Source organism: Aspergillus sydowii (assembly GCF_001890705.1).
Source record: "Aspergillus sydowii CBS 593.65 unplaced genomic scaffold ASPSYscaffold_3, whole genome shotgun sequence".
Classification (NCBI taxonomy): domain Eukaryota; kingdom Fungi; phylum Ascomycota; class Eurotiomycetes; order Eurotiales; family Aspergillaceae; genus Aspergillus; species Aspergillus sydowii.
In genome coordinates, this window is record NW_024467861.1 from 2356042 (window position 1) to 2382028 (window position 25987).

The 25987-nt window shown below is 50.3% G+C and overlaps 9 protein-coding genes across 9 annotated transcripts; 3 read left to right on the top strand and 6 right to left on the bottom strand.

Moving 5' to 3' along the window:
* Positions 1-1820: 1820 nt before the first annotated feature.
* ASPSYDRAFT_56563 (glycoside hydrolase family 55 protein) lies at positions 1821-4540 on the top strand (the record flags this gene model as incomplete). The annotated part of the gene is made up of 6 exons (XM_040849235.1): positions 1821-1960; positions 2019-2296; positions 2355-2776; positions 2831-3196; positions 3253-3726; positions 3779-4540. The coding sequence occupies 6 exons, from the start codon at positions 1821-1823 to the stop codon at positions 4538-4540; spliced, it is 2442 nt and encodes an 813-aa protein (XP_040705001.1).
* Positions 4541-5259: 719 nt separating this feature from the next.
* On the top strand, positions 5260-11115 carry ASPSYDRAFT_56564 (DUF3433 domain-containing protein; the record flags this gene model as incomplete). Its single annotated transcript, XM_040849236.1, has 6 exons — positions 5260-5305; positions 5387-7734; positions 8739-9077; positions 9126-9266; positions 9321-10019; positions 10630-11115. 6 exons carry the CDS (start codon positions 5260-5262, stop codon positions 11113-11115), a joined length of 4059 nt encoding a protein of 1352 aa, XP_040705002.1.
* A 143-nt stretch (positions 11116-11258) lies between these two features.
* On the bottom strand, positions 11259-13810 carry ASPSYDRAFT_147822 (putative G-patch domain protein; the record flags this gene model as incomplete). The annotated part of the gene is made up of 7 exons (XM_040841755.1): positions 11259-12287; positions 12332-12675; positions 12723-12750; positions 12830-13029; positions 13083-13158; positions 13363-13622; positions 13681-13810. The coding sequence occupies 7 exons, from the start codon at positions 13808-13810 to the stop codon at positions 11259-11261; spliced, it is 2067 nt and encodes a 688-aa protein (XP_040705003.1).
* A 559-nt stretch (positions 13811-14369) lies between these two features.
* Positions 14370-15391, bottom strand: ASPSYDRAFT_29699 (uncharacterized protein; the record flags this gene model as incomplete). The annotated part of the gene is made up of 2 exons (XM_040844677.1): positions 14370-15226; positions 15292-15391. The coding sequence occupies 2 exons, from the start codon at positions 15389-15391 to the stop codon at positions 14370-14372; spliced, it is 957 nt and encodes a 318-aa protein (XP_040705004.1).
* A 2035-nt stretch (positions 15392-17426) lies between these two features.
* ASPSYDRAFT_804831 (transcription factor domain-containing protein) lies at positions 17427-20133 on the top strand. Its single transcript, XM_040851044.1, has 4 exons — positions 17427-17538; positions 17591-17859; positions 17909-19832; positions 19891-20133. The coding sequence occupies exons 1-4, from the start codon at positions 17508-17510 to the stop codon at positions 20022-20024; spliced, it is 2358 nt and encodes a 785-aa protein (XP_040705005.1). The 5' UTR covers positions 17427-17507; the 3' UTR covers positions 20025-20133.
* Positions 20134-20241: 108 nt separating this feature from the next.
* On the bottom strand, positions 20242-21030 carry ASPSYDRAFT_29701 (2-deoxyribose-5-phosphate aldolase; the record flags this gene model as incomplete). Its single annotated transcript, XM_040844678.1, has 1 exon — positions 20242-21030. The coding sequence occupies one exon, from the start codon at positions 21028-21030 to the stop codon at positions 20242-20244; it is 789 nt and encodes a 262-aa protein (XP_040705006.1).
* Positions 21031-21207: 177 nt separating this feature from the next.
* Positions 21208-22996, bottom strand: ASPSYDRAFT_804792 (uncharacterized protein). Its single transcript, XM_040851042.1, has one exon. The coding sequence runs from the start codon at positions 22882-22884 to the stop codon at positions 21385-21387; it is 1500 nt and encodes a 499-aa protein (XP_040705007.1). The 5' UTR covers positions 22885-22996; the 3' UTR covers positions 21208-21384.
* A 28-nt stretch (positions 22997-23024) lies between these two features.
* ASPSYDRAFT_87756 (lipase family protein) lies at positions 23025-24140 on the bottom strand (the record flags this gene model as incomplete). The annotated part of the gene is made up of 4 exons (XM_040851894.1): positions 23025-23363; positions 23437-23770; positions 23845-24016; positions 24068-24140. 4 exons carry the CDS (start codon positions 24138-24140, stop codon positions 23025-23027), a joined length of 918 nt encoding a protein of 305 aa, XP_040705008.1.
* Positions 24141-24272: 132 nt separating this feature from the next.
* ASPSYDRAFT_43114 (uncharacterized protein) lies at positions 24273-25937 on the bottom strand. The gene is made up of 3 exons (XM_040846592.1): positions 25352-25937; positions 25052-25298; positions 24273-24991 (listed from the first exon to the last, which is right to left on the bottom strand). Exons 1-3 carry the CDS (start codon positions 25464-25466, stop codon positions 24388-24390), a joined length of 966 nt encoding a protein of 321 aa, XP_040705009.1. The 5' UTR covers positions 25467-25937; the 3' UTR covers positions 24273-24387.
* Positions 25938-25987: the final 50 nt, after the last annotated feature.

Consider the following 25987-nt stretch of genomic DNA (forward strand, 5'->3'; position numbering starts at 1 on the left):
ACAGTGTACTCAATAAGACGGAGGCAGCGCTGCCTCTACTACGTATTGCGACAGTCAATTGAAACTAAGTGACAAGTCTTAAGGATTCCTAATTTGGTGTTGGTAAAAGCTGGGCTTACGTTTATAGGTAAGGTGATTTATTGAAGCCGTCCAGCTGTGGTGGACATTATTCCAACTAGTATTTGCTAGACTTGCCAGGATCTGCTACAGGCAAATCAAAGTGTTCTAGTTTGGGACATATCATGATCGCACGATCCAAAACCACTCTCAAGCTTTTCGCAAGCCTTTAAAAAAAAAAAAAAAAATACCAGGCTGGTGTGAGGCAGTTCATTCGTTAGTCGGCCTTTTTTTTTTTTTTTTGCCTGTACTTGGTCGCACGGTTAAACCGTATATATCCTACTACGGTCTGAAGCCGTTGACCATTAAAATGGAAGTTTTGCCTCGTATGCTCGTCTACGGAGTACGCCGACAGTTCTCGTCATGCACGATATTGAAAGACCTTGTCGTTAGTGCAGCATTATGGAGATGAGACCTGGGAAGGGAAAGTTTAATGAGCAACATTACACCCTCAATGCGTTTTTTTCTTTCTTTTCTTCTTTTCTTCTTTTCTTTGCTCATGACCTTTTCATCCTATGGGCTCCTCCTGTTCCACGTCTATAAAGGCTCGACGCTGATCCATGATGAGTGAATGTGCATCAAGTGTCGGATGGACTGATTGCAATTCACATTTGATCAAATTACGCCAAGGAGATCTCGAACTACATTAGAATGCGTGCCTTCTGGAAATTCCCTGGGCAAATACCAAAAACAGGCTCGGCGACGACCAGCGCAATCAACTACTTCCTGAGAAACGGGATGTCGACCAGTTGCTAGCAAAAGAGAGTTCACCATAGGCTGCTAACACCCGAGAGCAAGCGCTACCTTGGGTTTGGCATGGGGATCGCTGGGAATATTCGCAAGTTTGACCTCCTTTCAATTGACCCCTCGCTGTATAGGGCTTGGCTCTGAACCAGGGTGAAACAGAAACCGCGCGGCACTGGCCAGGACGCGAAAGATCATTGAACTTGGAATGTCTTGGGCTGAAAAAAATGGAGCAAAGATGGAATATTTGAAAATAAAATTGGGAGACCAGCCTCGGCCCTCGATTCGAAGCGAGAATTCGGGGAGGAAATTGCGCTGCTCATTTTTACTTTCGTTGGAATGCTGGCGCGCAACCCATTCCTTCACCACCATCAAAGCTCCACCACCGTGCTTTGCAAAGCCAAGCTGGAAACCTTCCTGCTTTCTGTATTAGTTGGACTTCATGAACATATAGCCTGGGGATAAGTTGTCGCTGCTTCTGAACACCCCAACGTATCTGAGCATCTGGCGCCACTTTCCCGTGTGCCCTTGCTTCTGGGATATTCGAGGTCGTCTATTGAAGCTTCGGCTTGTTAAGACTGCAGGCTGATAAAGGCCGAGACTATGGATGCTCAGAGAGTACATCATCAATTCATCACGGGCTATCCTTCCTTGTTAGTAAATTGATACTGGTAACAGATATTAGCAGATGAATTCTTCGGGATGGGCCCGTCGCAAGGACGATCTCGACTCAGATTGTCATGCTGGCCCCAGCTGAGGCATGCAGGAATCTTGTAGACTTGGCCCAGGCTTTATAAATAAAGAAAGGTACAGGCCCGATGTATTGACGCGTCCTTTCTCTCTCTGTCTCGATATCCTGACCATTTCGGGGTCCCAGACAGCTTTTCCACCCCGAACTGGTCGTCGTTGTCGGCTCTTATGCTTGATTTTGGATCGAGAACCGTTGCCCTACTGCAAGTATGGCATTCTCTTCTCTATTTCAGATCCTGGGGCTGTTGCTCTGCTTTAATGCCCGTGCTATCGCCCAGGAAGACAGGTTCAAGTTAATCCCTGGTCTTGATACGATGCTTAAAGAAGCGTATACTCCAGAGCGCATGCTGTAAGTACCTGCATCTTCGTCCACTCAATTAGAAAAAGATCCCGATGATTAACCCTAGAAGACGAGGTATCCCTTTCGACATCCAGGACACTACTATGCAACCATGGGAAGAGTTGCTTAACGTAACTCACTCGCCAAACCGGAAGCAGCTCAGCTGCCCGTCGTCGGGTTCATCAAAGTTCTGGTATGAGGAAATCGAGCATAACGACGAGTCGTCCTTCCTGGCGCCAGAGCACAAGAAGAGCTACAAGGTATTCCGAAATGTCGTCGCCGACCACCACGCCGACAATACCGGCAAATCCGATGCTTCGGGAGCTATACAGAATGCGATCAAAAGTGAGGGTGAAAAGTCGAACGCAGAAATTCAATATAAGCTGACAAAGTGGGTTGCTAGGTGGTTCTGCTGGAGGGCCGGCGCGAGACGCCCATAAAATGGGGACAACTGGTCAACCAGCGATTGTCTACTTACCGGGAGGCACATACCTACTAAAGCACGCGCTTCAGCTCTACGTCGGAACTGTCCTGGTGGGAGACCCAACCAACCCCCCTGTATTGAAAGCAGCATCCGGGTTCTCCGGTGACCATATGATATATGCAAAGGACCCCAACTATGGCGGGACCATCAACTTTTATATTGGCATCAAGAACATCGTGCTTGACTCGACAGGCCTTGACCCAGCCACGAGTATTACGCTCCTTGACTGGACCGTCAGTCAGGCGACCCAGTTGGCCAACGTCCAGTTCAATATGGCCCCAAACCCCACATCTCACATCGGCCTGTCAACCCAGTACGATTACAACAGTAATATCATTGTGGTAAGTGAAGACAGTGTTCATAGCATGGAGAGTCAAACGCTCACAATTAATAAGAATGACCTACGGTTCAATGGTGGAAACGTCGGTATGAAGCTCAACGGACAACAATGGGTATTCAAGAACATCGTCTTCAGCGGCACAAACACTGGCGTAATTGCAGGCGGAACGGATATCATCTTCCTAGGTTGCCAATTCAACAACGGCCATACCGGTATTGACGCGACTGGCACGTCCGGATCTCTGACCGTTGTCGACTCTAGCGCCTCGGGGCTGGAACATTTTGTCATTGCCGGTCAGTCGGATGGCGCTGGAAATTCGCTTATTCTGGAAAACGTTCAGAATACTGGGGCTACAGTGACTGTGGATGGGAAGCCCCTCGTGAGTGGCAGCATAGCCAACACTTGGGTTCGTGGGTCCTTGGTAAGAGACTCCCGCTTTGGATATGGCCGATGATGCCAGGCTGACTGTGAGGGTAGTATAAACCCGGAGACCCCGAAATGCAGCGGGTCAACGGCCAAACAGTTACCACGCCGCGATCGTCAGCGCTGGTGTCTAGGGGCAAATACTTCACTAAATCGCCACCGACATTCCAGGAATATTCTGCCAGCCAAGTGTTGAATATTAAGAACGTCGAGGGCAGACCGGTTTACGGAGATGGAACAACTGATGACACGCAGAATATCAACGATATCTTAGCGGACAGCGCCGGCTGTAGCGTAATCTATTTCCCCGCTGGAACATACATGGTGACGGACACCATCTTTGTCCCGGCCGGGAGACGTATTGTCGGTGACTCGTTTGCTTCAGTCATCAGTGCTGTTGGTGTTAAATTCCAGAACCCCGCTGCTGTTCGGCCTATGGTCAAATTCGGATACCCTGGGGATGTTGGTGTCGCCCAAGTGACTGACATGATGTTCACAGTTGGAGATATTCTTCCCGGCTGTAAAATGGTTAGTATCATTAGACACCGTCCCATTTCTATACTGACGTTACATGACTCAGGTCGAAGTGAACATCGCCGGCGCAAACCCTGGCGATGTCGGATTCTGGAACACCCATATCCGAGTTGGTGGTGCAGTCGGGAGCAAAGTCGAGAGCCAATGTGCAGGAGGCCCAGCTAAATGCAAGGCAGCCTGGGCCAATCTCCATCTCACCAGTACGTCCTCTGCCTATATCGAGAACATGTGGGGGTGGACCGCGGACCACGACCTTGACGGTGACAACGGTCAAGTCATTGCTACTGGGCGCGGTCTCCTGGTGGAAGCGACAGCCGCCACCTGGCTCGTTGGAACTGGATTCGAGCACCATACGCTCTACCAGTACAACTTTCAATATGCGCACAATGTGTTTTCCACCATGCAGCAGAGCGAATCAGCATACTGGCAAGGCCCAGGCAATGTGCTGGCCCCTGCTCCCTGGCAGGATGACCTTGTGAACAGCGACCCGGACTTCTCGCAGTGTGCTGAGGGGGACGCTCTATGTCGGATGGGGCTGTTTGAGCGGATCCATGCTTCGTCGAACCTCTTCCTCTATGGAGGCTGCAACTGGGTGTTTTTCAACAACGGCGGCGACTGCCAATCGAGCAATGGGAAGTGCCAGAAGAATGCCATCCAGATCCAGGACTCTTCAGCAGTCTATCTTTATGGCACGAACACCAAGAGTACAATTAACATGATGCTCGACGGCCACCGCGCGATCGCGACAGAAGATGAAAATACCGGTGGCTGGGGAGGTGTCGTTGCCGCGTACCTCTACGCCGCATAATGGCCGACACTAAAAAGCGGTGGACATTGCATGATTTGTTTTTCCCTTTTCATTATCATTAATACGAGAATCCAACAGCATTCGCATTGGGGAAGAACCTAGCATAGAGTTACTGTTCGTTATTGGACCTCACCATGGATCGGAAGGGCAGTACATACGACGAGGAGGATAATTTATTTCATAGCTTAATTTACACTGCTTCGATATTTGAACATTAGAGCCAATGCTAGAAAATACGGTTCAGCCTCGAAATGTGGTGCAGTGACGCTGCTGCATCTTGGGCCGCAATGACGAGCTTCGTCTCCTTGCCTCGGCCAACTTCTGCCAACTCAACACCCAAAGACAAAACCCAACAGTTAAGCTTTAACGATCCAACCACGTCAGAACCGTCTCAGCTTAATCTCCAATCATCGGGGACCATGTTAATCATCGGTGGCTTTCAGTCCTATTCGCCTCGTTTCCATGTCGGGCTCGTTGGTGGGTGGCTGGGCTTGGAGGGGGCTGGCAAACGCACCCATAAGCCAGCCCTCTCGCTTTCGAGCCCAGCAACACGAGCTTCGTCCTCTTTTCGCATTTTCCCGGTTATTTCCAATTGAGTTTTCATCTATTTGGCTCGTCGTCATCAGGACCATACCCTGCACCCTGGGAATGTATCTCGATTACTGCAAGTGAAGCTTGCTGCATACTCCGGAGTACATTCCTCGGCCAACCCCGCCGCCATGCTTGCCCCGGGAGCTGGGAACGTGAGCTTGAGAACAGTCAGCTGTGAGTAACTCAATTATACTTCCTATCTTGTTTATTGAAGTATATTCAAATCAATATGGGTCTCTAACTTACACTCCGCAGCAAGCAGACCGCAACTATTTCGCTCCGAGTCGCAACAGTCTGCGGCCGCTTCGGACGACTACTACTCGCTCTCCAACCACACACCAACTACACGGTCAACGAGTGGTGCTAGTGGCACCAGCAGCAGAAGTCGAGCGACCGTGGTGCGATATGCAACACCAAATTCGCATCCTGTGTCGCGAACCTCATCGCCCACTGTGTCTCGGACGCTGTTAGCTCCTCCGGTTCCTGTCCCGAGAGCAGAACAGAATCAGGATATACCAGCAGAGCAGCGGGAAACCCATGTAACCCAGATTGATAGCGCAACGCAGTCGACTGAGAACAGGAATGAAAGTCCACACCCCAATTTGTTCTTGGACGGGGCTGGCGGGGAGCATTCGACGGACAGTTATGCGGGGCGAGGACCGACTCCTGGGAACGATGACTCGCCGTACATTCGCTTCGCTATCAATCAGCTTACCAGAGAAGGAGAAGAGGAGGAAGCAAGAAAGTCGACCGAAAGTGAATTTGAGTCAACTCCAACTGAGCGCTTGGTCTGGGATGGCGGATTGGGTCATTTTGTCCGTGCCCCGACGCCTGCACTGCAGCAGCCGCAGCAGCAGCAATTGCCACCAGAAAGGGACCCTCAGACTTCTGTTGACCCGGAGGCGTTTGTTGCAGTTGACACGCCGGAAGGGAACTTAATATACCCACCGCTGGATTTTGTACCTGTTCTACTTCGACCATGGGCATTGGGCATAGCAACCGTTTGTGTCCTGCTGATGATTGCTGGTATTGCCTTTAGCAATGTCTGGTCTCAAGATCACCAGGGCTTCTGGGGATACGATGGACGAGGCACTTCGCGGTATTTTGTAGTCGAATTTCTCCCTCAAATTCTGGGCATTTTCATTTCCAATTTGTCGTTCGTCATCCAAGCTGCGGTTTACCGCATAATGCCTTTCGCGATAATGGGATCTGAGCGGCCTTACAGAAAGGTCCTACAGGGTCTATCGATTGTGCCAAAAAATTTCTTACTTCCGGATCTGTCGCATTTCATTCATGGCGAGGCGTTGGTGGGGTTTTCGTTATTAACTATATGGCTTTCCAACTTCATTGCGGTGCCTCTGCTTGGTTGTCTCTACCAAGTGAAGTGGTTTGTTATAGACGGTGAAGGCTCATGGCGATGGGCTGCAGTGACAGCAGTCGGCTGGACATTGATAGCAGTCTACGGGTTGCTCGCAATAGGACTAATTTTGCTGATGACCCGATTTTTATGGACATGGTCAGGGTTGATGTGGGACCCTGTCTGCCTTGCCGACTTGATCACCATTATCCAGCGTTCGAATGTTCTACCTGAATTTGAAGGTACGGAGACTGATACCGGTGTTGGCGAAGCATTGAAGCCCAGAAAGCTTCGACTTGGTTATTGGAAGCTATCCCAGGGACGCCATCCAGAGGTTTTCTACGGAATTGGAGAAGTTGGTGGAACGGTTGGGAATCCTTCCTTGCATCTTGTGCCGAAACACCGTCGGGAACATCTCTCAAAAGTTTCTTTCGATGCCGAGAAGCAAAACGCATCCGGTAGTGAAGACTCTGAGGAGCTATATTCGCCGAATATCCGTTACCGATGGACCCCATGGTTCCTCCGAAAGACCGCCGTTGTTGTTTGGACAATTATAATCTGTGCGCTGTTTATTGCATTTGTTGTCGTCAGCTTCGTGCGCAACGGTGTTGAAGGGGGGTTTAAACCACACTTGCCAACTCGACCATCAATAAACGCCTTTTCTTCCTCCAATTTTCTGTACAGCTTCATCCCGGCACTGATTGGGAACTTCCTATTTCTTGCATGGCAGCATATCGATTTCTATTTTCGTGCGTTACAGCCATACGCCATGCTGTCTTCCCCGGAAGGAGCCTCGGCAGAGCAGAGCTTATTACTGTCATATTCTTCTCTCCTGCCTTTCCAAGTCACTATCACGGCCCTCATCAACAAACATTACAAGGTAGCTTGGGTCTCCCTGATGAGCATTGTCTCTGGAGCCATTCCAATCCTGGCCGGCGGCGTCTTCATCGCGCTTACCTACCCAGGAAATGAGATCAAGATTGCATCTGTAATGCCTGCTTTCTACGCTATCGTTGGGTTCTGTGCCGTTTACATGGCTTCTTTTCTGGCTACTTGGCCTGGACGTTGTCGCTACCTGCCGCACGACATCAGCACTCTTGCTGATCAGATGAGCTTCCTCTACCAGAGCCCTCTGCTTTCGGATAAGTTATTGCGGGAGCCGCGGAGCAAAACGGACCTTGTCACGAGGTTAGTTATTACTCCGCCAGGCGACAAGCATTATCCAAAGTATGGCTTTGGGATTTACGTGGGGCGTGATGGTAGGGAGCACCTGGGCATTGATCGGTATAGTCGACCGGGCCGTGCTGATATGCTCATTACTACCGGATCGATGAAATAATGCATTTATTTTGTGCTGTATGAGATATGGGTTTATGGTGAGGTTTTACGACGCATGAATTTATTCTACGTTGACAAGCGTAATGATAATGATGTATGGTGATGATGTTTTCATGTTTCATGATGGTTTTCTTTTCTTCTCTTTTTCTAGTTGCGGCTTATAAGTCGCATTATCCTGTACTTAGCATAGCATGGCGTTATCCGAATTTGCAAAAGAGAATTTCCATTCTGCCTTTTTGTTCATACCCCACTTTCATGTATGCACTGCCTCTATAGTTTGTGCCCCCCTTCGACGGGATGGTCCTGTTACAAGCTGTTAGGGCTGCTGGAGTCACGTTGTTTGTCTTACACCACGTGAAACCACGTGGTTTAGGCTGCTTTTAATGGAGGATGGCGAGTCATCGATTCATCCCCCTTCAGCTGAGCAAAGACCCGTAGTCCATATGAAGCCCTTCAATGATGGACTGGGTCGATTAATTGATCACTTTTGTCATACGTTACTCAACGTTTCGGACTAGAATGGTGTACCCCGGAAGGCCTAGTACTGGCTGTCAGACATGCCGCTCCAGACGCATCAAAGTAACCAACCAAACCCCATCCATTTTCTTGTCCTTGGCCATGGCTAATTTTGCCTACCAGTGCGATGAGACGCGCCCCCACTGCAATGCCTGCACTCGCGCAGGCCGAGCGTGCCCGGGGTATCCCCACCCACTAGATGTGGTGTTGCGGCCACAGAAAGCATTCAACCGCAGGAGTGGAAACACAGCGACTGCTTCAATAGCGCAATCCCTCCCCAAACGTGACGAGGTTGATGTGAAGACAGACTCAAGTTCAAGTTCGAACTCACCTAGTTCCGAGCTTTCAACTCAACCATTTTACCCCGTGACATCGGGCCCGATCATCCCTCCTCAGGTTCCTGGTGGTCTGTACTTGCCCATGGAAGAGACAGTAACCGCTTTGTTCTTCAATTCGTACATTTACACACCTAGGGACCCGTTAATACGAGCGGGTTCGATGGAATTTCTTCCCCAATTATATGGGGCTGCTCCGTTTGGCTCGGCCTTGCGCATGAGCTCCCTGGCAGTAGCTTATTTTGGAGTTGCTGCGTGGACTCGACAGGAGAGCTTGCTCCGGTCCGCGCAGCAATGCTTTGGAAAGGCGCTATCTCGTACTCGCCTTGCGCTGCAGGGAAATATTGAACAAAACTATGATGATATTCTAATGACGTTGATGTTGCTTTTTATTTACGAAGTGAGTATTCAAATAGATTGTCGAGGGACGTATGGACTAACGGCCTAGGAATTTGTCTCTATCAAAGAGAACAAGCCCTCGCCTAAACACCATTTGCGAGGCGCGATTGCTCTGATAAATAGCTGTAGACCTGAACGGCGATCCTCAGCTTTATCGGACACGCTGACCAATGCAATCCAAGGAGAGATCGTAAGTCCCATTCCTTGCTAGGTGCCTTTGCATCTAAGTGAACTGACCCGCTAGGTATTTTCTGCCATCGATGGATCTTTGCCATTGCTTCGAACGCCCGAAGTCTGGCCATTTTCACCTTGCATTCCGGAGTTGGCATCTTCACGACTGATGATGATCTCTACGGCGTTGGTAAATTTGCGAGAGCGCTGGATGAGGTTCTCTGCTTGCTCAGTTGTAACGGACCTGGACGAGGTCGAGGCTATTCTCTCTGACGCTCGCAATATTGATGACCAGTTCATATCTTGGACTCACTCCTTACCCAAACACTGGGAGCCGTCCCCGGCCACATTCTTGCCTCAGTCTGTCCGGGAAGCGGGCGCCTACGAGGGCCGGTGTGACTGCTACGTTGACCTCTGGGTTGCAGAGACATGGGACAACTATCGCACCTTTAGACTCACGGTGCTAAACATCATATTCCGCTGCTTATGCCTATTGCCTAGTCGCGTGGAGGATATGGAATCCACTATAGCGACCATTCGTACCCTTGCGACGGACATCTGTGCAAGCGTGCCGTTTTACCTGGGCAGCCAAACAGGATCCATGCAGATTACCGACAAGCGGGTCGAATATCCTTCAGCGTCTGGGGAAGCGAAACAATCGCCTCAACACATGGCACCCTTTGTAGGAGGCTGGTTTATCAGGCCGTCTTTGGAGAGCCTTTGCTCAATGGAAAACCTCCCGGAGGATATGGTAGACTGGGTTAAGGGACAGGTGCTGCGGATTCATCACATATATACGACGGGACTTATGCAACATTGAACATGGACAGACATATACTTCACTACATATATTTAATAGTATCTAATCAGAATATACAGATTTATTCCAATCTGTAAGTATCTACGTCGGAACATGCTTAACTCCGGTCGAGTGCGTTATCACCGGGCCAGCGCACGTGACCTAAATCTCCGCATCCCAAAGTACCTCTTGTCAGCTTCTCAATCTGTTCCTGAATCAAGCCCACGTTTTCGTTGTTCAATTGCGCAGAATTGATTTCGCGAATCGTATGCCTGTCTAACCTGTCTACTTCCTTGTCCGCTATCCACCTATCCTCGTCCTATTTCCGCCTCCACTCCTCGTACTCCAACGGCGGGAGAGAGTGCAAATAGCTGCGATTCCAACACCAACAACCACCAAAAATTAAAAAGATACTCCTAGACAAAATCCAAGCAAAATGGTCGACATATTCTCCTGGTTCCGCTCAAGGCCGAAATCCGACCCCTCCGATGCAGCATCCACACCACCATTACAACCAACCTCAACAACGCTGACACCACCAGAAGCCCAAGTGTCCCAACAACAACAACAACAACCCCCACAGAACAAAACCAAGACAGACGCCGACGATCTCCCCAAACTCTGGACGCCCCAGACAAATACAAAGCTCTTCTTTGGTGGCGCGCTCTTCTTCGCCTTGTCCCTCCTCACGACCCGCCGCGCCCTAAACCGTCGCTTCAAGGCCTCAATCCCGCCTTTCTACACGACCTCGGTATACCACAAGCCCGAAGTCAATGGCGGAATGGAGGCATTCGAGGCCCTGCATCTGGCCACGGTGAATGTGTTGAGTTTTGGTATGATGGCTAGTGGCGGGGTTCTTTGGGCGATGGGGATTAATGGGATTGAGGATATGAGGGCTTATGTAAAGAAGAGCATGGCGCAGGGGGATAGGGAGTCTAGTAAGACGGACGAGGAAATGGAGAAAGAGGTTGAGGCTTGGGTGATGCGGTACTTGGGGAAGAAGATTGAGGGGGGAAAGTTGAAGGATTTGAATGATACGCCCGGCGCTGAAGGGGAGAAGTCTACGTGAAGGGCATTTTCTTTTGAGAAGAATTTAGACGGATGCATATATTCGCGAAAAATGAGGTGGACGTTAAAACCAGAACTGTATGATATTGGTTTGGGTTTGTTACCATGATATTTGGCCGGTTATTATACATACACACTCTCCTATCACTTGCCCATTTGCTCGTAGCGGTTTCGCGCGGTCTGTCTTGTCTTCTCCAGAAACTCGTCATATCGGCCGCGAGTGTTGCGGCCGGCCTCCTCGCTGGCTTCGCCGAGTTTGCCACCTTGCGCTCCCAACCCGACACCCTGCGCGTAGACTTCTGTTGTGATCGGGGCTGTCATTCCTGTACCTTGTGCGCCTAGTCCGGTACCCGCAGACCAGCCCATTTTGCTGAGCAGCGACGCGCCCTTTGATGTGGTTTCCGCCGGCGGTGATGGCTCGCGTTCTACCGCCGGAGCCGATTTTGCCGTTGCGGTGTTCTTGGAGCGGCCGAAAGCCTTGCGACGCTCGCGCGCGCGGTCCCGGTATTCAGGTGGTTGTGGGATGATACCGTGCTTTATGAGCTTGTTTGTGGCTTTGTTGACAAGCTCCTCTTTCTGCAGGTTACCGCGGTGGAGCTGACTCAATCGCTCGTGGCGGTTGACTTCTGCCGTAGTCTTGAATTGTCGCATGCAGAGATAGCAACAATTCCGGTTGGAATCAGCGTATGACTGACGCGGCGGTGCGGCTGAATCAGGGAGGTTTGAATCTCCAGGGACTTGGTCGTCAGTATCCTTCTTCTGGATGCCGTGTAATTCCGCATGCCGGTTACTCCAGAACTGGAGATGAGACGGCATTGCCGTCTTTTTAGCTCCCGCGGCACCGGATGCGGGGTCGGCTTTTCGCTTCTTCGCTTTATCAGCCGCCTCTTTGGATTTAGTCTCCGACTGGCCTGTCGGTTTATCATTTTTCGGCCCTTGCTGGGGTTGCGGGTCGGTTGATACCGTAAGTTCATTCGCATATGCGTCCTCATCCCAGTACATGAGCTTCATGGCTGGGTTGTTCAGAGGGCTGAAAGTAAATCTTTCGGTACTCGCAGTCGGGTTCATGACCGGCACGAAAACACCTGCGTGAATGTAGCTAACCATCACTGGTTTGGATGAGATGGTAAATTTCTCAAATGAGTGAAGCCGTGAAACAGCCGCTTGCGCATCCTATGCTTGTTAGCTCGGAATACCATCAACTTAAAACGGCATACCTGAATCGTAGCAAATTCTGCGAACCCATACCGCCAGCTCTCGTTACTTCTGCGGTCTCGTACTAGCAGCACACGTCGTATTGAGCCATCGCGAGCTCCTAGGTTAGAGTCGCCGGTGGTCGAAGCTACTTTGGCGCCTTTCTTCTGGTTACCCGGAGTGCCTTCCGAATTTGGACGATAGAGCTTGGCGACACCCTTGGCCAGGAGCTCTTCGGTTACTGAAGTATCAAGCCCCCGTAAAAGTAGGAACTGAGAGGGTTGATTATCTGGAGCAGCATCGTTGTCGCCGTGATTGTCTACTCGAGACGCAGCAGCTACACCTGGAGGGCCGGCAGGTCCGGCGTCTTGATGATGTTAGTTGAAAGAACATCAATAGACTTTAGCAACATACCTGGTCTTGGTGCTTGGCATCGGAAACACTTATTTCGGGTAGAATAGTTGACAATAGCGCACTAGCTCGTTAGATCTTGACTGTTGTGGAGGACTGATACTACCAACCATCATGCATGTCCAATCTCCTTCAGCCCTAGCTTTAGCGCGGTCCTCCCTTTCCCGGCTGTACGCGATGCGCACTGGGGTACCGCGATCATCCTGCGCACTCGGGCCACACAAGTATATCGTCGGGAAATTCTGTTCAACAAAGGAACGAGAGTGGTTCAAACTTCGGAATCGAAGAAAGCCCAACTGGCGAGATATTTCTGCGGCGCATCAGAAACAGCAAAAACCGTACAAGACAGGACCGGATACTTACTAGTCTGTCGATCGCGAATGACACGGACTTCCTCTAAGCCCTCGATATAGTAAAATTCATTCAATTCTTGCGAAATCTGTTGATCAAGTCGACTCTCAGCTTCATGCCATAACGAACGCGTTGTACCATGCAGCGCAACTCTGGGACCCCAGATTTATGAGACCAAAGAGATTCGGGACAGAAAGGGAGGGAGGGAGTTGCCCAACGTCTTCTTCCACCATGTCCACCGGTAAACCGTCCATCATAACCTCTCTACTTTCTTGTGCATAATGTGGTCGACCGCGCCGCGGGCTCCGGCTCCGACTCCGACTGTAGCTTCGGCTTCGACTACGCGAGCGATAACCTTCGCGATCACGGTCGCGGTAACTATGTCGTGGTTGTCGGGGGGGTGACCGCGAGGACCGCCGTCGGAACTCACGGTCTCGACTTCGGTATCGGGATCTAGAGTCGGAATGGTCTCGAGGGTAGTCGCGTCTTCTGTCGGCCGCGGGGCCTCGAGGGGGAGGACGAGAAGGGCCTGTAAATTGCAGAAAGTAAGTCCTGTTCTAATATAACTCGTAACATTTGTGAAAATTATATGCGGGGTGGTTGTAGGTACCGCCAGGTGAGCGAGAACGGGCTGGAGAATTGTCGTCATACATGCGGCCGTCCTTATCGTCCTTGCGAGGAAACGGTCGAGAAGGAGGACCAGGAGGGTACCTGGTATCTTCTGGTCGAATATGAGACATGATGAGCGAACATCGGGGGGAGAAAGGAACAAGAACACGCGAGGATGAAGGAAGGCGATCGTCCATGAAAGCTGGAGACGAAACAAGCTTATCCGGCAAAATCACACCGCCTTATAACGACCTCGACATCATCGATTCATCGTCCGAGTTTAGCCCTGCAATGTCCAATCATCCAACGTTCGGACGACAGCTGCTATAGGTAAGGTGTATTATAAACATTGGAAAACATAGAATGGTGTCTCCAGAGCTATAGTGCAACCCACAAAAGTTCGAGCGGGGTTGTATGTGCAAGCCTACGAGAAATGTACCTACTACCACTACTACGAAGCCTTAAAGAAACGAACCATGAGGCATGAAAGATGAGAATAATGTCAATTTTATTGGCAAGAGAAAGACCGGCTTTTTCATTAATAAGAAGCCATTTCAATTACATGTCGCGCCTTGATCTAGCTCGACCGACGCCGAGTTAGCCGGAATGCATGCATTTGAACGCAGCGAGTTCCAATTGCATTTTCGAGGAAGCTGGAATCGCATCAAATGAGACGCATGAAATCTTCAGTCAGGGATCAGCCACACATATGCCATTTTTACAGTACCCTGGAGTACCGTTAATTCCGGTGCATTCTTGATCATTGTGGCAAACCAGTTGAGGCGAGCGTGTGAGTTTGCGGGGAGGATCAGCCACGCATATACCATTATTACAATACCCTGGGGTACCGTTAATGCCGGTGCACTCTTGGTCATTGTGGCAGACCAGTTGAGGCGAGCGTGTGAGCTTGCGGGGAGGATCAGCCACACATATACCGTTATTACAGTACCCCGGGGTACCGTTAATGCCGGTGCATTCTTGATCGTTGTGGCAGACTAACTGGGGAGAGCGAGCGCCGAACTTGCGAGGGGGATCAGCCACACATATGCCATTATTGCAGTACCCTGGGGTACCGTTAATGCCGGCGCATTCTTGATCGTTGTGGCAGATCAGTTGAGGAGATCGACGAGCGAACCGCATCTTGGAACGAGAGTTTGCCAGGCATATCCCGTTCAGGCATTGACCTCCACCACATTCAGAGTCACTCTTGCAGGCTGGGTCTTTGATATCTGGGGCCTCCGCAGTAACGTCATGATTGATGCAGAGTCCGCCTTCACATTTGGCCTTGCCCTCACAGTCACTGTCGGCGATGCATGATGGCTCATCGACGGGTTCAGCTTTGGGAGGGGCACATAGGCCGTTTAAGCAGACGAATTCGGTGCCTTTGTCATTGCAGTGGGAGTTGGAGCGACATAGGACATCAGGGAAAAGTGCAGGGTCGTCAACGATACACCAGAACATGAGACAGAAGTAGCCTTCGCCACAGTCGCCCGGGTTACCGCAGATCTGACCGTTGCCAGTACGCTTGAGAAGTTCAGAATGGAACTCTAAGAGGAGCAGAATAGTGTTAGCCTTGGGTCTATCAGAAGGAAGGAGGGTGGGTTGAACGTACCAGTGTTTCCAACATCACCAGGATCGTTGGAAGAGGAGGTCCCGGTAATCTCGGCCACGGCCAGAGACACGAGGAAGATGAGAAGCGCGTAGGCCTTCATGGCAGGGGTGTTTCGATATATTGGAATGATTCCAATATGTTAGTGGGATTTTGGATGAGATTGAGGAGTAGAGAGGGATGATAGGGATGAGAGAGAATGATGTGTTGGGGGGGAAGCAAAGACAGAGCCAGGGCCATCTTTATAGACAAAAACAACAAGAAGGCGTCCTGAGGGAGGAAAGGAGAAACTGAAGTGAAAACTCTCGGAGGAAGAATCAAGAGTGAATCAGCGCACGAAGCATCAAGCTTTGTTATTCACTGAGGGTAAAGGCCTGTATAGTGGCCAATCACTAACCCTGCAGTGTTTACCATTATAATGCGAGTGAATTAAAAGACTCTCAGGAATGATGTATTCCTCTCCAACACCTCACTCTCCACTGCCCTGGGGTGAATGGAACATCCCTGCAGTCCATCCCAGGGCTGTTGAAAGAACACACAATGGAAGCCCCGCCGTACCACCAAAAGTTATTGTTTCAGTTCCACAGGATGTTTCCTGAAGCAGATTAAGATTCATCTCAACAAAGAAGATATGCAGCATGCCAAGTAGCGACGCAAAGACTTGGACACGCTTGGTTTGGCCCTGGTCCCATCTTGTCAAAGAACAAGTAACTCAAGATTGAACTCTACTAAAATGATCGACAGCAGAATGCATATTTGATTGACATATTACCGGACATGAACACTATTGGTGAATCGCCCTGGTCCGTAAACCAGTCTGTTGATTGTTGCTATTACCGTTTGCGGGCCGCCCACCTGTGGGTTCACGACCTCAAGACACTCACTCGATGATGATTATCAGCCCTCCTTCCATTCGCCATTTCCCCGCATGGGCGTCGGACGATTACTCGGCCCAGACCGTAAGGTCATAGGCAGTGGTTGGGGTTGCGCTGCGAGAGATACGGATGCATGGTGTCTCATAGGGTAGCCATAGAAGGTCTGAGTGTAGTCGGAGTTCGCAAGTCCTGAAATCCGTGCAAGAAGAAACACCGCTAACAAGCCTGGAAAAGTTTCAACCCCTGGAGAGAGTGACGAAGCCATTGATCTCCGAAGGGACCGCTCGTACACCGTGCCCAAGCAGCGTGGGACCGGTCTCTCTACTATTGACTATGGCCTGCTTTGTGCTGTTTCTGACAGCTTTTATCTGAATACCAGCCGGCTCATTCCTTTGAAGCAAAATGCTAACCACTGTAGACAGCCAGCTTGGTCGTCTGAATGTTTAAGGCTTTTAAACAATACTTTGGGGATAATTTGGGTCTCTGCGGATATTCCAGAAAGTCAACATGCTGCACTGCGGATTGAAATGGGGGAGGAGTGTGTTGCAAAGAAGTAAGGACCCAGAGAAACTCCAAGGCTGTGTTATAAGATATGGGCAGTTATTGGATATTGGAAGGAAACCAACTATAGTTACCAAGTTGCTCCATCCTCAGGTCGTTCTTCGAACTGTTGCTGCGGCTCGACTCCGCGTCTCCAGAGGAAGAGCCAACCCTCATTACGGCAATCAAAATAGTACCACAGAACCAGACAAAACTGCCTCCTCCCATAGTAATGTCCCCATAGAGATTAATGGTTTGCGTAATAGGACCAAAAAAAAACACCGATGGGTAAATACTACAGTATATCACCGAGGGCTTATTTAAACCAGAATGGTTAGGGCTGGTTGGAGGCTGGGGTGATGTTCAACGGACGGTTCTCATTCGGAACTCTGATAATAAATACTTTTAAGTTTTTCTGATTTGATAAAAGTACATAAGAAGCAAGCAATATATTTTGACATTTTATACTTGGCATATTCAACCAGCCTGTTTTCATCGCGAATACCGATGCAGATCAGCAACAAACTAGTACAACACCAACCTAAGTCAGAGTCCTATCAGATATACCCCGGAAGATGTCCCCCAGTTTAACCCACGGGATTCAATGGGATTGCTATTGCAGAATAATTTGTCTGACACAATTTGTATAAAATCACGTGGAAATCCATCACATGACCTCATAAGTGGGCGGGATCCCGAACTCCATTGCTTCCACTAAGAAGAATCACAGTGCAGCAATGGATCCGAAATGGAGACTAAAGTGACAAGGGGACACAATGATTCTCGCAGGAAGGTGACAAGGGCATGCCAGCGCTGTCGCCGGCAGAAACTAAAGGTACGCCGTTTACATACAATCGTCCACAGGTAGATGTTCAACTCAACTGAAGCAACCCAGTGTGACACGCAACGTCCATGCGTACCTTGCTCTAGGACCGGGGTGGAATGTTTACCGTCTGGATCTGGGGAGTGGAAGCCATACCGTCCGCGTACACACTCACCTCGACGACCTTCCAAGAAGGCTCGTGTCGCCGAACCCGAGCCTACCAGCTCGCCACCAGAGCAGAGCCAGTCCGGTGAGAATAGGCCTGAGAATGATTTTTCTAATGTTGATGGCGGCGCGTGGAAATCAAGCTCGACTATGGCTCTGGTTGACGGGGTAGGTAAAATGAGCACACTCGTTGAACTGAATGCTAATATCCCCCGAGGCATTCGAGTTTCACAACGCAGCTACTCCCAAAACCTCAGTAACAGATGCAATACCAGGTGGAAGACAGCAGGATAGTAGCGTTAACACCTCACGAGAAAGATCTCCGACGAGAGGTGCAGGATTTAATGTGGCCCCTCAGACGAAACGTTCCTTAACTCGATCGTTCAGAGCGGCTCTTTCCGAACTAGAGCCATTACTTCCCAAGCACGAAGCTGCTTCTTTACTGGTGGACACATACTTTGATAGAGCCCATTGGTTCATCCTCATATTCCACCAAGACGAGTTCAGGAAACGGTGGCAGAATTTATACGATGTTAGCGGTAATCAGCCAGCCCCACGGCATGAGGACATAGATTTTGTGAGTGTGTTTCTGATGGTTATTGCCATCGGCCTACGATATGCCGGAACTTATCGAGTGCGTCTGTTGGCTACTCATGATGTTGACGTAGCGAGGCTCAGCGAGCGTATTTTTACCGCTATTAAAGCCAAGCTCCTTGATATCCTATCCTGTGGTTCGCTGGAGGCCGTCCAAACTTGCATTTTGTTGGGAACATATTATCTGTACCATGGCTCCCCTGCACTTGCATGGCCTGTGTGCGGCTGTGGACTACGCATTGGCCAAGCCCTGAATCTACACCGGAGATTGCCAAGGTTGGAAACAGACTCGTCTCAAATAGCCAGTTGGCGCAACCAGAACGAAACGAGAAAACGTTGCTGGTGGGCCATATATGAGATTGAAACTTTCTGTTCGATGTCATATGGGTATCCTCACAGCATTAAAGATGCCGATTGTGATGTGGAATTGTTGGACCCATCCGCCAGATCGCAAGTTGCGCCATCTCCCAGGTCATTCGATGAGCCACCTCAGACCAAGCCTACGCTCCTTTCTTATAAATATTTGATGTCGAAGTTGTCAATCCTGATAAAATCAGCCCTCGCTGAGCTGTATCGTATTGGCACGGGCTCCACGGTACCCTCGGACCCAACCAATTCAACTACAGACCTACACCACCTCGTGCAAAAGGTGGCCAGTCTAAATGCAGGATTACAAACGTGGCTTGCTCAAGTTCCGCCGGAGCTTCAGATAGCAAACGGGATGCCCGTCGAAACTAGTTATTCCTCATTGGAGGAGCTAGACCAGGATGTTGGTGCAAAAGGCCTTCGCTTTGAAAACCACATTCTTCAACTACAAGCACTTGCTCTTAAGCTTGCATATGAAAATGCTAGGATCCTTATTCATCGACCACTCCTTTCATATAAGCTGGTGAATAAAGCTAGCGACAAAGACATCAGCCACTATACCGGAAACTCTTCGGTCAATCAGTCACAACCTGACCCCTTCCGCTCGTCCTTACAGGCATGCCGTGAGGCAGCCCTGAACACATCAGAAGTTGCTTTGATGCCCATAACGGAACTTGTTTCAGTCACTTATGCAGGCGCGTTTGTTGGTATACATACATTCACTGCTGGGATAACGCTAGGGATCCTGTGTAGTCTTGAGCCCCTAAGCCCGGAATCCCAAACGGCTAAGAGTGGTCTGCATCGGCTCATTAGCATACAATCAAGACTGAAAGATCGTTACCCTGTGGCTGCACAAAGCCTGGAGATTCTCCAGCGACTAACCAAACACGTTATGGACAAAGAGCTGTCCGCTATCTTGGACGTTGAGAAGCCACCAAGAACATCGAATTTAAGTACAGGTGAAAATACAGCCGCATACCAGTCAATGGATACTTATGATCCACAAACCCTTGCATCAACTAGTGCACCTCAGCAGTCAAATATACGGCTTGTTCCCGAAGATGCTCCAGAACTGCCAGAGAGCGAGACCGTGGGTGATATCGTCAATTTCACCAGTAATCTACCGCTTCAATACGGGGAGGACCCGGCATTATCACAGGCTATTTATGACTTTGACCGAGGTATTCCCCACGCTGACCGCTGCTCCAAATTCAGAAAGCTGACGAATCACTAATGTAGCCATTTTAACTCAGTCCTCCCCGTTGCCAGAAGGGTCGCCTATGAGTTCTTCGCTTTGGCCAGCTGCAAATGACTTTTCGGTTCTTGATCAGGCATGGATCTGGGGACTAGATAACTCTGCACCGATGGAGTGACAATTGACAGTGATATATTTGCCTGATTCGTACAGGAACAGAAACGCCCGATTGGAGAATTGGTTCTTCCACCGAAAGGGCCGTCTTCAATGGCTGTCTAAGTATCACGTTGTCATTAATGCTTCGGAAAACAGATACTAAACCCAATAAACATGGAAGAAAACAACTTGGTAACATGGGCTACACAGAAGCCATTCTCATATTAGGTTGGAGCTCCCTAATAAGCACCAGTTTCGCCTTCCTCCTTCATTGGCTTAAACACAACCTCAGCAGGCTCTTCACCAATCCCACGATTCTTAGCATCCTCCAGAATCGCAATGGTAGCTGTGGCCCCAATGCGCGTGACACCCAAACTCATCACATGCAGCAGGTCATCCAAAGTCCGCACACCCCCAGCGGCCTTAATCTGGACTTTTTCTCCAGATTTCTCCCGCATCAGCTTCAGATCTTGCACCGTCGCACCCTTGTAGTTGTACGACCCATCCGCCTGCTTGACAAACCCGTACCCTGTCGAAGTCTTAACAAATGCGACACCAATGTCAGTGCAGATTTCACACAGGCGCGCAATGTGTTTTGATTGAAGATAGTCGTTCTCAAAAATCACCTTCAGTATAGCGCCGTTGGCAACGGCGGCCTCATTAATCAAACGGATCTCCCTGGTGACATACTCCCAGTCCTCACCAAGGACTTTACCAACATTAACAACCATATCGATCTCAGCGCCCCCAGCCTTTGCGGCATCGGCGGCCTCGATGACTTTGATCTCGGTCGTGCTGTTGCCGTGTGGGAAGCCGATGACGGGGCAGACCTTGACGGTCGAGCCGGCGAGTTCTTTTTTGGCGAGTGGGATCAGGTATGGCTTTACGCAAGCTGTGGCGACGTTATTGTCGCGGGCGATTTTGAGGCCCTTGATAATGTCGGCGTCGGTCATGGTTGGGTGGAGGAGGGAGTGGTCGATCATCTTGGCGAGTTGGGTGAGGGTTACTTTTATGGTGTTGGGCGTCATTGTGGTGGTTGGTGTCGGATTTATCGGGGTGTTATAAATATGGTATATTGAATAATGGATATCGGGGTATAGAGACTTTGATTTCTTGTAATGTTAATATGGGATAATCCCAAGGGCTTATATTCTTGTCTCCTCATGTTGCTGGGCCGGTGGAGGTTATTGCCGTAAACCCAGTATCGCTCCGGTGGAAGAGCTACTAAATCAGGCAGTTTCCCCACCGGATCGTTGCCATTTTGCATACCCTAACTTCTAGTACTACTCCCATCAGGTTTGCCATCAGGAATCCTAACTATGGAAGTATCAATGACTTCGACAAAAACCTACATACACATCCACCCATTTCAGGACCATGCATCAACCATACCTCGCGTTCTCAGCCTCATCGTCAAACCAAACCGGCGCAACCCCATAATTCATCACCGTGCTCTTAACCTTTGTATATGCCTCGTAAGCCTCAACCCCATTCTCCTTCCCAATACCACTTTCCTTAAATCCTCCCCAGGGCGACGACGGGTCATTCAGATGATGTCCATTGATCCACACAATGCCAGCCTCAATCTTATCAGCAACCCGATGCGCCTGCGTGAAGTCGTTCGTCCAAACTGACGCGCCCAGCGCGTATGATGTACCATTTGCAATCTGGATGATCTCGTCCTCGGACTCGCATTCTATTAGTGCGAGGATGGGACCGAAGACCTCATTCCTTGCTAGGTCAGAGTTGGCGTGTGATTCGATGATTGTTGGTTCGAAGAAGAAACCTTTTCCCTCGGAGTTTATCGTCGTCGTAGTGTTCCCACCGCAGAGGATCTTGCCTCCATCCGCTGTAGCCCTCGAGACAAACGCCGCGCAGCGCTCCACAGCAGCAGCAGAGACGACAGATCCTATCTGTGTCTTTTCGTCTGTCGGGTCTCCCACCCTTAATGCTTTCACTCTCTTCTCTAGCAATGTTTTAAATGGCCTGTAGATATCTGTATGAACTAGTAACCGACTCCCAGTTACACAGGTCTGCCCGCTGGCTATGAATCCAGCAAAAAGTGCAGCCTTCACCGCGACTTCGACGTCCACACTCGGAAACAGACACACGGGTGCCTTCCCACCCAATTCCGCAGTAACAGGGACCATATTCACCGCCGCAATAGGCGCAATAGCCTGATAAGTCCCTATCCCGCCAGTCAGATCAATTTTGGAGATTCGCGGGCTCACGCAGAGGTATTTCCCTGTTTCCGCGCCGTACCCGGATACAATCTGCAATGTACCATCTGGGAGCCCAGCTTCTTTGAATAAGGAGCCGAGTTTCAGGACGGAGAGGGGTGCGAGTTCGGACGGTTTCACGATGACTGTGTTTCCTGCTGCGAGCGCGGCGGCGATTTTCTTCATCGCAATTAGGAGGGGGTGGTTGTATGGCGTTATGAGGACGACGACGCCCAGCGGGACACGGGTGAGGGTGTTTGTCACGGCGCCCTTGAATGGTGTTACGCGGCCTTCGTGGACGCGTGCAAGAGAGGCGAAGTAGTCCAGCCATTCGGGGACGCGGGAGAGTTGGGTGCGCATCTCGCGGATGGGACGGCCTGTTTGGGCGGTTTCCAGGGGGATGAATTCATGGAGGTTGGCGCGGAGGAGGGACGCGGCTTTGGACAGGATGGTGAATCTGTCGCTGGGGTCTTTCTGAGACCAGGTTCCTGAGTGGAAGTTGGTCCAGGAGGAAGCGATGATGGCACTCGTTGTTTCGGGGTCTGTTGCATTGATGGTTGCAAGGGGAGATTCCGTTGCGGGGTTGAGCACTGTGATGGTAGCTGGGGTTGGGGGTGTGTATTGGCCGTTGATCCAGCTTGAGATGTGTGGAACATCCGCCATTCTGATGACTGCGACTTATGGTAGAGAAGGTGTTTCTTCAGAGAGTTCTACAAAGGTCAGTTGTATCAACAAGCAGTCCATCTTCTTGTCGTGACCCCGCATTAACCCCTCAAAGCCTCAGATAAGACAGCTGATAACAGTCAACAAACGTTTGTACTCCCCAAATACCACGAATGATCCTTCAAATTCCCCCATCCTACGCCCAAGTTCCCTTCCTCACTATTCACACCATCGATAACTTGCACATCTCCCACTGTAACAGCCTCCCCGTTGGCAGACGTAATCCAGTACTCCGGTGCCAACTGGCTATACTCCGGCATAAACAAGCTGAGGACTGGCTCTCTCGAAGCACGATACAGCACCTTCGGAATTTCGTCATCCAGATGCGTCACGCGGTAATTCGTCCCTCGGTCCTGCTCACCCTCCGTGGTGAAGTTGGCGAGCGCGTAGTTCCCGACTGAAGGCGCACCGAACGTATACTACAGTAGCCCGGGCGATGGTCAGCCTATCCCAGCCTATCCAAATAGCACTAGGCGCTGGAAGTAATCAAACCAAATCGACCCCAATCCGTTCCCCCCTCAAAAGAACGGCATAAATCGTGGCAATGGCTCCGCCCAGGCTATGTCCTGTCACAGCAAGTCTATACCCCGGGTGCGTAAGCATCGCGAACCATATAAACCTTCTCAATGCACTATTTACAGACGTCGCTGCAAACCAGAACCCTTTATGTGCGCGGCATCCCGAGCACGTGGAGGATATGTCTAGTTGCCCGAATTCGAGATCAGTGTGGCGGTTGACGTCGGACATGGTGTCGCGGAAGGAGACGACGAGGAGGGAGTTTGTGTGGTCGGCGGCTATATAGCCTGTTGTATCGCCGGGGAGAATGCTATTCACGAGATGAGATATTGGCGTTAGCCATGTGGATGTCTGACGGGGAGGCAAGGGGGGTGGTGAAGATACCCAGAGAATGCGTAGAGGATCTCTGTGTTGGCGGCTTCGATGAGTGGACAGTTTTCGGCGGCGCAGTACACAGGAGACCCAGCAGCAGAGGAGTTGAAGTTTTCCTTGCAGCTTGCGGCGGCAGAGTACTGAGAGAGAAGCGTGAGGTCGGTGAGGAGCGAACGAGAGATTTCTAGTCGATTTAAGCGGGTTCGTTTGGCTGAGAGCGTTGAGATAAACGTACCTCTGCGAGTCAGTGCTGGAGGGACAGCGCCGAAAACTGGCCATATTGCGCTGAAGAAGTGAAGGAGATGCATGGTTGATGAAATTGATGAGGCGAATGCAGGATACGGAGTTGTGGCATCGAATCTCCTGAAGGGAAGTCAGTGCTGGAGTGACACGGAGCCAGTTCAACGAGAAAGGTTCTATATCCCTCGAGGTATATATGGGTTGATATATTGTCCCACCAGTGTTCCTTGTGTGGTCATATTTATTAATCATTATTCTTTACCTAAAAAATATATTAACACCCGCTCATTTATCATGTACAAAATAATAATTACGTTAAGCCTGACTAGCATGCGAAATTTCCTGGACATGTGGCACGCTCGGCAATTCAAAACCATGCTTAACACCGTACTTTCTCCAGAACCTAGCTGTTTCTTTAGCGTACCCCGTTTTCTCCAGGGGACGCTCCCATTCGCTTCGATGTTGCTCAGCAATAGCCAAATACGGACTTAAAGTATTGTTGAAGTTCTCGGCCGGAGTACCAGGAAAGTGGACGAGAAGATCCCCCGGGTGAACTTGAAGATATTCGTCAGAGTCTGTATTCAGAGACTCCCCATCCGGAGACCGCATGTATGCGTTGAACCACCGCAAAGGCACATATACGGCGGATTGAGCAAAGTATTCGTGTTCGGCTAAAAGTTTCACCATGGCAGTTTGCTCCGCCCAGGCGAGGGTTTTCTCGGGGTTTGTGTAAGGGTAGCCGATGGCCGCAGATAGCAGTTCAATAGACCAGGGGTGGACGCGGATCGGAAAGACTCCAGCATTCATTCCGTTCCAGTCCCTGGAGAGCAGGATGTGCACGTTGGCGAGATGGGGCGGAGGGAGAAAGGTTTCGAGTCTCATATTGGGATTCATAAGGATTGTGTCACTGTCAATCCAGCTACTCGCACCCGATCGTCAGTTAGGTGTATCTCATGATGCTCCCTGTGGAGAAACTTACTATAGCCACTCCAATCGCTCGTCCTCAGGCTTCTCTAACTCCTGCACTATAAGGGACGTAAGATAGGCCAATTTGTTCCAGACACCGTCAAGGACTTCCCTCCGCAGTATAAAGAGGGGATAGCCAAGTCGTCGGCAATGTTCCTTGTGTGTCTCGATTGCGCGCTCGTAAACGGGGTTGTTGCCGTAGACCATCATCACCTTGCCGACCGTTGCTTGAGGTGTGTTATTAAGAAGAGTTGCATGAGCTTTGGGAGATTGTTAGTTGCTATCCAGAAAGGCTCAGAATAGACCAACGCACGGTATTTGGAGAACAATTGGACCAAGGAGAAAAGTGCGACGAGGGCGACCACCAGTCGCAGAATGGGCTTTTGCTTAAAAAAGCCCCGCGAACGGGTTTGGAGCCCTTTGTTCATGGTGTGCTGCAAGTAGGTATACAGCAATAGAACCCAGGTATTGCGAGAGATGCAAGCGCGTTATTCCATTGCTCAGGCGGCAGAAAGAGAGGAGATGAGAGGAGGCATGAGGAGGACAGGTGCGCGATAAGAAGTTGGGAACTCGTGGGAAGGCTGAAGCTGACTCTAGGATGGTTGGCTGCTTTCCGGACGCCATTCCCAAAGCTCCGAGTGGGCGTTCATTATTGTTGTATGGAACCTTAACCTTAACAAACATGGGTAATTAAACGGGGCGGTGCAGCCAATGAACACCGCAGTCGCCGGTCTGAGTTCGCATTTGTAATGGCACCATCCAAGAACTGCGCCGTTAACATGGGATTCCATGTCAATTTTCTGGATCCCCCTGGTGGCTTACCGGGTCCGCAGTGGCAAGCTTAACAAACCAAAGTATGTCCCGGGGTAGCCGAGATTTCCACGCCTGTGAACCTGGTAACCTCAATTCCGTCGGCTTACGGACCACTAATAGCTCTAGCATGGTAAGC

Excerpts from the sequence above, each read along its gene's own strand:
- ASPSYDRAFT_804831 (XM_040851044.1), top strand. The coding sequence starts at position 17,508 with ATGCCAGCGCTGTCGCCGGCAGAAACTAAAG. Across the intron at positions 17,539-17,590 it reads GTCGCCGGCAGAAACTAAAG|CAACCCAGTGTGACACGCAA; the intron begins GTACGCCGTTTA and ends ACTCAACTGAAG. Across the intron at positions 17,860-17,908 it reads CTATGGCTCTGGTTGACGGG|GCATTCGAGTTTCACAACGC; the intron begins GTAGGTAAAATG and ends ATATCCCCCGAG.
- ASPSYDRAFT_804792 (XM_040851042.1), bottom strand. The coding sequence starts at position 22,884 with ATGGCGGATGTTCCACACATCTCAAGCTGGATCAACGGCCAATACACA.
- ASPSYDRAFT_43114 (XM_040846592.1), bottom strand. The coding sequence starts at position 25,466 with ATGAACAAAGGGCTCCAAACCCGTTCGCGGGGCTTTTTTAAGCAAAAG. Across the intron at positions 25,299-25,351 it reads CCAATTGTTCTCCAAATACC|CTCATGCAACTCTTCTTAAT; the intron begins GTGCGTTGGTCT and ends AATCTCCCAAAG. Across the intron at positions 24,992-25,051 it reads GAGCGATTGGAGTGGCTATA|CTGGATTGACAGTGACACAA; the intron begins GTAAGTTTCTCC and ends GGGTGCGAGTAG.